Source organism: Mobula hypostoma, chromosome 24 (genome assembly GCF_963921235.1).
Source record: "Mobula hypostoma chromosome 24, sMobHyp1.1, whole genome shotgun sequence".
Taxonomy (NCBI): domain Eukaryota; kingdom Metazoa; phylum Chordata; class Chondrichthyes; order Myliobatiformes; family Myliobatidae; genus Mobula; species Mobula hypostoma.
In genome coordinates, this window is record NC_086120.1 from 26,592,709 (window position 1) to 26,602,715 (window position 10,007).

General features: G+C 46.6%; 1 protein-coding gene across 2 annotated transcripts in view; it reads left to right on the forward strand.

Annotated features, from left to right (window-relative positions):
• Positions 1-9,600, forward strand: part of shc2 (SHC (Src homology 2 domain containing) transforming protein 2) — a 38,815-nt gene extending 29,215 nt beyond the window's left edge. For both annotated transcript variants that reach the window (XM_063032750.1, XM_063032751.1), the window contains 5 exons: positions 235-322; positions 1,105-1,257; positions 4,238-4,530; positions 5,557-5,693; positions 8,337-9,600. In XM_063032750.1, the coding sequence (XP_062888820.1) occupies positions 235-322; positions 1,105-1,257; positions 4,238-4,530; positions 5,557-5,693; positions 8,337-8,340 (675 nt within the window). In that variant the 3' untranslated portion in view covers positions 8,341-9,600. The remainder of the gene's footprint in view (positions 1-234; positions 323-1,104; positions 1,258-4,237; positions 4,531-5,556; positions 5,694-8,336) is intronic.
• Positions 9,601-10,007: the final 407 nt, after the last annotated feature.

The following is a 10,007-nucleotide window of genomic DNA, read 5'->3' on the forward strand; positions in this document are numbered from 1 at the left end:
AACCTGCAGGGAATGAACCACGGGATATAATGGGATGAAAGGCCTCCCTATGTGATGTAATTTTGTAGATTTGATAGTGGTGTCTTGAATGATGGTGTTTATTGCTTTAAGGCCCTGACACATTTCTGGTGTGGATTCCTGAGGTCAGGGCTGTTGCTGCTGGCTCTCTTGTGGAATTTTGTGGGTAGTTGCCCCTGCAGCTCAGTCCTTCACATTACGCTCCTCTCATTCCAGCTCAACGGTTCATTGCAGAAGGCAAATGGCCACATATCACAGCAGAACATGGACGATCACAGTGAAGATGCAAAACTCTTTGTGGCAGGTGAGTGGCGATCATTCTCAAAGTCTTTGGCAGACTCCTGAGGCGGGACAGCTCTTAAGTTGGTAGAACACACACCTGAGTTGTTGTATCAAAAAGTATCTCCTCGAGGCACAATATCCTGTTCTGTTCCCTTGATAGCAATAGAGAACATGTAAAGATTTGTGAGGATTTTCCAGGGCATAAGAAAGTTGGTGATGATTAGAAACTAGCCTATGTTGGAACAAAGGAAACTGAAGAGAGATTTAACTGAGACGTGAGAAGCATCAAATTATTCCTTTTAGCAGACATGTCAAAAACCTGGAGCCAAAGACTTGGATTATTTGGTAAAAGGACTAAACACAGAGTATCTCTTTTGTGCTGCTGGGAGTTCAAGGTGCGGAGACCGTTCCGACCTTAACTGTCTTTTCTGATTGTCACTCATATTCAAGTGTGTGGGAGAGTGACTTTACCCTCACCCCATTCCACAACAGGAGTCTGAGGCCAACTGTAGAATACTTGGTTGCTGCGGAATATTGGAACTGATCCTGTATAGGGTTGCAAAGTTTGACCCTAACAGGGTGTCTTATGGTAACTTAATATAGGAGAGCAGAGTCTAAGGTAGGAATCTGTGGGGGGGGGGCGGGCGGGAAGGTCTTTGACATCCACATTGATTTAAATCAGGATCAAAATAGCCAGCGTGCACTGGTACTGGTACCAGTCTGGCACACGCTCCACTATACATCTGCTTTTGTTTTTTTTACCTCATTGTGCACTGCTGATGCTCTTGGCATTGTGGATTGTAGGAATGTCGAGTGATGGTTACCTTCGGCCGTATGGGAAAGTCTCTTGTGAAGACCACATGTATGTTAATACCCAGTCTCTTGATGCCCAGCAATGGTTGAATGAAACATTGGAGGACACAACCAACACTCCTGAGAAGGATGTCTTTGATATGAGTAAGTACGCCTGGGTCAGAGGTAACCTAAAGACCACAATCAGATCTTGATGCCGTTTTAGAGAATCTGGGGGTTTTAATCCATGAAACAGAAAAAGTTAGCATGGTAGTAGAGGAACTAATTATGATGCCTAAATCTGATCACAGTTCATTCACAGATTTTGTAAAAAGGCTTCACACTCTTCCCTCCCACCACCAACAATAGTGACTTGAATCGGTTTGGTACTTCTCTGAAATACTGAGAGTTTGATAATAGCCCGTACCGGGAGAGTTACACAGAGGAGGCACCACACTAGTGGGGTGTGGGTGGGGGTTGGGGAGAACCTCACCCTGTAGGAAGGAGATTTTGGAAGTAGGCACTCGTGTTTCTGATAATTCTTCCACAGTTCAATTATCATAGACCAATATGCTGCACTAACCTTGTGCATATCTTCTTTCATTAGTAGTGGATTTACTGATGATACAAAAAATAGTTGTGTTAGCAAGTTATGAGGAGGACAGAAAGAACACGCAAAGTGATATGAAAAGGTTAAGTAGGTGGACAAGAATTTGCAGATGGAGTATGTGAAGTTATCCACTTTGGATGGAAGAAAATGATTAAGCAAAATATTACTTAAATGGAATGAAGCATTACATGTTGTGATGCAAAGAAATCTGGGAGCTCTAATCCTTGAAACACAAAAGGTTAGCATGGTAGTAGAGGTAATAATTAGGATGCCTAAATGAATAGTGCTTTTTAATGCACAGGAGACAGAAGTAGAGAAACTTTGAACTGACGTGAGAGCTCCCTTCAAGAGGGTGAGTATCTGGTGTAGACGGGATACCTGGCCGAGTACTGAAGACTTCTGCTAATCAATTGGCTAGAGTGTTCACTGATATCTTTAACCTCTCGCTTTGACAGTCTGAAGTACCCACCTGCTTCAAGCAGGCTTCAAGTATACCGGTGCCCAAGAAGAACGTGATAACCTACCTCAATGACTATTGTCCAGTAGTACTTACATCCACTGCATTGCAGTGCTTTGAGAGATAGGTGGAGAAACGTATCAACTCTTGCCTGAGGAGCAGATTGAATCTGCTCTAACTTGCCTACCGTCACAACAGGTCCACAGCAGGTGCCATTTCATTGGCTCTTCACTCCACCCAGGAACATCTGGACAGTGAAGACACATACCTCAGGATGCTCTTCATTTACTACCGCTCTGCGTTCAATACCATCATCCCCTCAAGTCTGATCAATAATCTCCAAGACCTTGTCCTCAATACCTTCTTGTGCAATTGAATCCTGGACTTCCTCACTTGCAGACCCCAGACCGTTCAGATTGGCAACAACATCTCCTCCACAACATGGGTGCAATATGGAAAGCTGTAAGGGAGTGGACAAGAATGTGGCAGGTGGAATGTAATATATGAGGCACCATGGCAGAGTAGTGGCTAGCATGATGCTGTTACACCTGGCAGGAGTCGGAGTTCAGAGTTCAATTCTGGCATCATCTGTAAGGAGTCTCTAAGTTCTCCCCATGGAATGTGTGGGCTTTTCCCTGTCTTTCCAGTGTCCTCCCACAGTCCAAGGGCGAACGGGTAGATTAATTGGTCATTACAGATTGATTAGGTTAGGGTTTAATTGGAGGTTGTCAGGGGTTGCTGGGGCACCATGGCTCGAAGGCCTGAAAGGGCTGATTCCGTGCTGTATCGCTAAATAAATAAACAATCACCATTAGCACAGAACCACAAGGCCATGTGTTTAGCCCCCTGCTCTGTTCACTTTTTACTTATGACCGTGAGGCTCAGCACAGCTCCAGTGCCATTTTTAAGTTTGCTGACTGTCGTTGGCCGAATCAAAGGTGGTGACGCATCAGGACATAGGAGGGAGATGGTAAATCTGGCCGGGTGGTGCCACAAGAACAACTCAATGTCAGCAAGAGCAAAGAGCAGATTACTATCTACAGGAGGAGAAAACCAGAGGTCCATGAACTGGTCCTCATCTGGGGATCAGAGGTGGAGATGGTCAGCAACTTTAAATTCCTTGGTGGCATCGTCTCAGAGGATCTGTCCTGCGTTCAGCACATAAGTGCCATTTCAAAGAAGGCACAGCAGTGTCTACTTCCTTAGGAGTTTGCAAAGATTTGGCATGTCATCTGAAACTTTGACAAACTTCTATAAATGCGAGTTAGACAGTATACTGACTTGTTGCGTCACAGCCTGGTATGGAAATCCCAATTCTCTTTAATGGAAAAGCCTACAAAAAGTAGTGAATCTACCCTAGACCATCATGGTTAAAACCCTCCCCACCACAGAACACATCTACAAGAAACACTGTCGCAGGAAAGCAGCATCCATCATCAAGGACCCCCAGCATCCAGGCCATGTTCTCTTCTCACTATTGCCATCAGGAAGATGGCCCCAAACCACCAGGTTCAGGAACAGTTGTTACCCCTCAACCATCAGTCTCTTGAACTAGAGTGAATAACTTCATTCACCCCAGTGCTGATCCCCACAACCTATAGACTCACTTTCAAGGACTCTTTAACTCTTGTTCTTGGTAATTATTGCCTATTTATTTATCATTATTATTTTGCATTTTTCTTCTTTTTGTATTTGCAGTTTGTTGTCGATTGCACATTGTCTGCCTTTGTTGTGTGCAGTTTTTCATTAATTCTATTGTGTTTCTTTGTATTTACTGTGAATACCCACACATAAATAAATCTCAGGGTAGTATATGGTGACATAGGTGTACTTTGATAATAAATTTCTTTTGAACTTTGAACCTATAGGGCGTTGGTGAGTCTACCTCTATAGTACCACCCACAGTTGGTCTCTGATAATTAAGGATGTGCTTACATTGTTGGCAGTGCAGAGATAGTTCACTAGGCTAATTCATGGGATGAAATGAAGAAAGACTGAGTAAGATGGAACTGTACTCAATGGTCCCAAAGCAGACAGTCTTGACTTGCCTTCTCACTCACCTCATCTTTCTGTCAAAGGGCCATTTGAGGACGCCTTGAAGCTGCACGGTGCCAACTCCTGCAGAGGTGGTGGCCAGGGAAGTGGATGCCTGTGGCCAAATCCCGGAGCTGCCCGGGATGCAGAGGAGGAGCAGCTGAAGCAGGAGTGCTGGTACCATGGGAAGATCAATCGGAAAGTGGCCGAGGCGCTGCTGGTGCAGGACGGGGACTTCTTGGTGAGGGACAGCCTGACCAACCCTGGACAGTACGTCCTGACTGGGATGCACAACGGGCAAGCAAAGCACTTACTGCTGGTGGACCCTGAAGGAGTGGTGAGCAATGCCGTGCGGGTGTCTGGGCAGGGCTACAGTCAGTATCCATGGGTTGGGGCAAGGACAAATCAGCGGCAGCTCTCTGGGAACCAAGACGGAACCAGCATTGTAATATCTCTTTAACACAAGAGGCTCTCCAGATGCGGGAAATCCAGGGCAACACACATAAAATGCTGGAGGAACTCAGGCACCCTCTATGGAGGAGAATGAACATTTGACATTTTGAACAAAGACCCCTCAGCTGGTCTGGAAAGGAAGGGGGAAGGAAGCCAGGAAAAGAATGTGGGGAGAGGGGAAGGACTACAAGCTGGAAGGTGATAGGTGAGACCGGGTGAGGGGAAAGGTGGGTAAGTGGGGGAGGGAGGATGAAGTGAGAAGCTGAGGGGTGATGGGTGGAAATGGTAAAGGACCGAATAAGAAGGGATCTGATAAGAGAGGAGTGTGGTCCGTGGGGGAAAGGGAGGGAGGAGGGTCACTTGAGAGAGTTGATGGGCAGATGAGAAAAGAAGGGCCTGGAAGGGAGCCAGAATGGGGGAATGGAAAAAGAGAGAAGAGGGGGGTAGAAATGATCAGAAGTCAGAGAAGCCGATATCCTTGCTGTCAGGTTGGAGGCTCCCCAGACGGGAATATGGGTGTTGCTCCTGCAGCCTAAGAGTAGCCTTATCGTGGCAGTGGAGGCCACAGACTGACATGTCAGAATGGGAATAGGAAGTGAATTGAAGTGGGTGGGTATCAGGAAATTGCACCTGCTGTGGCGGAGGAGCGAAGGTGCTTGAAGAAGCCCCCCCCCCCCAATTCTATGTCACGTCTCACTGATACACAGGAGACCGCACTGGGAGCACTGGATACAGTAGACAACCCTATCAGACACTTCAGCTCAATTGCTGACAATCCCTTTCATGTTCAACTATAAAGAACAATATTCCACTCATTACCCTGTCCCCACCCTCTGAATCACGTTCCCTCTCACTGTGCCCCGTCAGTCCCGAAGCTCACACAGTTCTATGCTCCCTCTTCTCCTTCCAGGTGCGGACAAAGGATCTGCTGTTCAAAAGCATCAGCCACCTGATCAACTACCACGTTGAGAGTGAAGTTCCTATCCTTGCGGCTGAGAGTGAAGTCTGTCTGAAACAGGTCATCAAGAGGGCACACTCGATGCCGATGTGAGTGCCAGTGCCTCTGAATGTGTCATTGATAAGCAATCATAATGAGAGTGAGAAATCTCCAAAGATTCAAGTGATGGATTTATACGTAAAGATAAAGGCTGGCTTTATTTGTCACATGTATATCGAAACATACAGTGAAATGCGACATTTGCGTCAAAACCAACACAATCTGAAGATTATGTTGGGGGCAGCCCGCAAGTGTCGCCACGCTTCTGGCGCCAACGTAGCATGCCCATAAACCCCTAATCCTAACCGTATGTCTTTCGGAATGAGGCAGGGAACGGGAACACCCGGAGGAAATCCACATAGTCCTCACCAAAACTGCTTACAGACAATGGCAGGAATTGAACTGAGTGGTGAATGCTGGCGCTGAAAAGCGTTGTGCTAACTGCTTTGCTGCCAAGCTGCCCTGTCAGTGGGAGAAGTCGAGACAACAGAGACACCTATCGCAGTACGTCGCCTCGGGGTGGGAGTTGGGAGAGAGAGAGATTCTTCGGCATTAGAAAGGTTGATGACACCAGCTGCGCAGAGCTTTGCCGGGTGGAATTTGATCCCGACGAGTGGGAGCTGATGTATTCCTGAAAGTCAAATTGGGGCGGGACATGTACAGCAAATGATAGGGCACAGAGCGGCACAGTAGCGTAGTGGTTAGCACAACGCTTTACTGTCCCAGCAACCGGGGTGCGATTCGCACTGCCGCCTGTACGTTCTCTCCGTGACCCTGTGGGTTCCCTCCACAGTCCAAAGATCTACCAGTTGGTGGGTTAACTGGTCATCGTAAGTTGCCCCATGATCAGGCCAGGGTTGTGTCCGGAGTTGCCAGGCAGCCGACCAGAAGGGCCAGAAGGGCCTATTCTGAGCTGTATCTCAATAAATAAATAATAAATCTGATGAAATTAAAAACCTTAAGATCCAAGTGCATAGTCCCCTGAAAGTGCAAACACAGGGATTATGGGTTCATAGCAGAGAAAGTGCAGAGGAGATTCATCAGGATAGTACTTTGATCGGAGGACTCTAGGATTTGTTAGGCTGGACTCGTCTTCCCTGGACTGAAGGAGGCTTTGGGGTGGGGGTGATGTGAATCAGAATCAGATTTATTATTACTAACATATGTAGTGAAATTTTATGGTTTTGTGGCAGCAGAACAAATTACCATAAGCTGCAATCAGAAATAGAAAAAAATAAAATAAATGGTGGGAAAAAGAGCAAAATAATAAGGCAGTGTTTGTGGACCATTCAAAAATCTGATGGTTCAATGTTCAAAGTAAACTTTATTATCAGAGTACATGTATGTCACCATATACAGCCCTAAGATTCATTTTCCTGTGGGCATAATCAGCAAATCTATAGAATAGTAACTATAACAGGATCAATGAAAGATCAACCAGAGTGCAGGAGACCAACAAATGGTCTAAATAGCAATAAATAACGAGAACATGAGATAATGAGACAAAGAGTCCTTAAAGGGAGGTCATTAGTTGTGGGAAACGTCTCAATGATGGGGCAATAGAGTGTAGTTATCCCCTTTTGTTCAAGAGCCTGATGGTTGAAGGGTAGTAAATGTTGTTGAACCTGGTGCACAGGTCCTTGTACCTTCCACCTGTGAGACGAGAGCATGGCCTGGGTGGTGGAGATCTCTGATGATGGATGCTGCTTTCCTTCAACAGCATTCCCTGTAGATGTGCTCAATGGTTGGGAGGGCTTTACTTGTGATGTACTGAGCCAAATCCATTGCCTTTTGTAAAGGGGGAAAGAAGCTGTTTCTAAAACATCTAATGTGTGTCTTCAGACTCCTGTACCTCCTGATGGTAATCATGAGAAAAGAGCATGTCCTGGATAGTGAGAGTCCTTTAAAATGGATTCTGCCTTCTTGAAGTACTGCCTTTGAAGATGTAGACATCTGCTAAGGTCTTTGGTGACATACCAAACTCCTAATAATGTTCCTCCTTAGTGACGGCATCAATATATTGTGCCGGGATAGATTGTCTGAGATGTTGATGCCCATTAACTTGAAGCTGCTCACCATTTCCACTGTTGACCCCTTGATGAGGACTGGTGCGTGTTCTGACTTCGCCTTCCTGGAGTCCACAATCCAGGATTATGGATGCTGAGTGCAAAGTTGTCTCTGTGACACCACTCAACCAGCTGGTCTGTCTCACTCCTGTATGCCTCCTCTCCATCATCTGAGATTCTGCCAACCACTGTCGTGTCATCAACGAACTTACGGATGGTGTTTGAGCTGATACATCATGAAAGTATATATGACTGAGAAAGGCATAGGGATAGGAGTGTCAAAAACAAGTCACCATAGATTTAAGGTGAAAGCATGGGAATTTCAAGGGGGGAAATGAGGGTTGTCTTTTTACATCGAATACTTGATATCTAGAATGTGTTGTCAGAGGAGGTGCTGGAATCAGATATAATTATTAAGTTTAAGAGGCAATTAGATAGCTACTTAAATAGGTAAGGCAGAGAAGGATAAATTTCCAATGCGGGCTAAGTGTAGAGATTAGTATAGGTGGGCAAAATAAGGTTGGCATGGGTACGATGAGCCAAAAGGTCTGTTCTGTGCTGTATGACTTTCACTTTAGGCATTACCGCCACTCCCGTTGCCACTAAGCCTGTTTCTCTTGTTCACAGGTGAAGCTCGATACGATCTGTGAATTGTCACCCTGAATTCGGCAGCACTGGGAAGTTTTGCTCAGGAAGCTTGGGTCTGCTGTGGATGTCTCTGAAGAGCATGGTTGCTTGTTGAATACGGTTGCGGGCAGGGATTCCAGCTCCACGCGGCCTGCTTCCCTACCGCCCTTACACCCCAGCTGCTTCACAGGGCACATTGCTTCCTGCAGACGGAGAATCGTAAATCCGAGGTCAGGCAACAGGAGTCGACAGAACTTCAAACTGATTGTTATGTAGTACAGAACCACTCGCAAATGAAGAAGTCATAGGAGATGAGGGGCTTGTGTCTGAACTGTGCAAATTGCCTGTCTCTCAGTATACGTTTGGCATTCATGGGATAAAAGTTTTACTGTGGCCAGGATTGTACAATCTGTGTGTCTCTGTGCTTTGTGTAAATATCCATGTATCAAATTATTACACTGATCTAACCCTGCCCCCCCAAACACACCTGATGAACAGAGCAACGAATGGGTGCGAGAGATGGGGAAACAGGTCAGCGAGATGGATGGGGAAGGAAGCAGGGATCAGCTGAGGAGCAGAGGTGTACATGGAAGGTGAGGACTGGAAGCAGGTAGAGGGGAACTTTAGCTTGATGTGGAAATGCATTGGATGAGGCTCTCCTCAAGGTGCTCACAGTGATGATGTGAAGGAGTTAGATAGCATCTGTAGATTATACCTGTGTTCTTGGAGATATATGTGTGGTTTGGAAAGTGAGGGAACCTGAGCCTGTTGGAAGAAGGGTGGGAGAAGTGGGAATTCAGTTCAACTTCAAGCTGGTGATGTTAGACGGCTCAGAATCCCATGAGAGGATCATCGAGAGGGCTTGGGTCTGCAACTCTGTGGTCAGCAGCTTGGCACCTCTTGTGAATTTGAAAGGGTTTCGAAGACTTTCCCATTTTCTCTCTCCCTGGTTCTGAGCCTGTGAATCTGGAGGACGTTGAGTGGGAGTCACAGAGGTAGGCAATGGGATTTGTAGTGGGAGAACTGGGGACCTTGCTGCTGGATGAAGCACATAATTTTGTCTGAGTGGAGTGGAGCGGAGTGGAGTGCATCGTTTGGTGTGAATTTGAGGGTGGGAAGATGCTTGGATTGGTTTGTCTCTGTACGAGTGAACTCCGTTGGGGATGGAGGGAATCTGTCCAACACTGGTGATATTTATTCTTATGGATGTAAATCAAGCTGTGTGATTCAGATTCTTTTCTTGATCTTTGAAATAAAAGTGAAGTTTGGAAGGTGTTCTGTGTTAAGATCACTTAAAATGCACACACACACACACTCACTTTTCTCTGGAGAAATAACCGTGTGGTTTGGCTGCAATATTCTGCTGGTTGAGGTTTCCACTGAGCCTGAGAGGGTTTGCTATTGAAGCTGGGAGGGACCAGCTCTCCCACACAACTCCAAAATCACCCCCTCCATTCCTGCAGGGAGCTCCATGACCATCCCCAGCATCACACCGTGACCATCCCCAGCGTCACACCGTGACCATCCCCAGCATCACACCGTGACCATCCCCAGCGTCACACCGTGACCATCCCCAGCGTCACACCGTGACATCCCCCTGTGTCGCATCGTGCCGTGACCATCCCCAGCGTCGCGCCATGACCATCCCCAGCGTCGTGCCGTGACCATCCC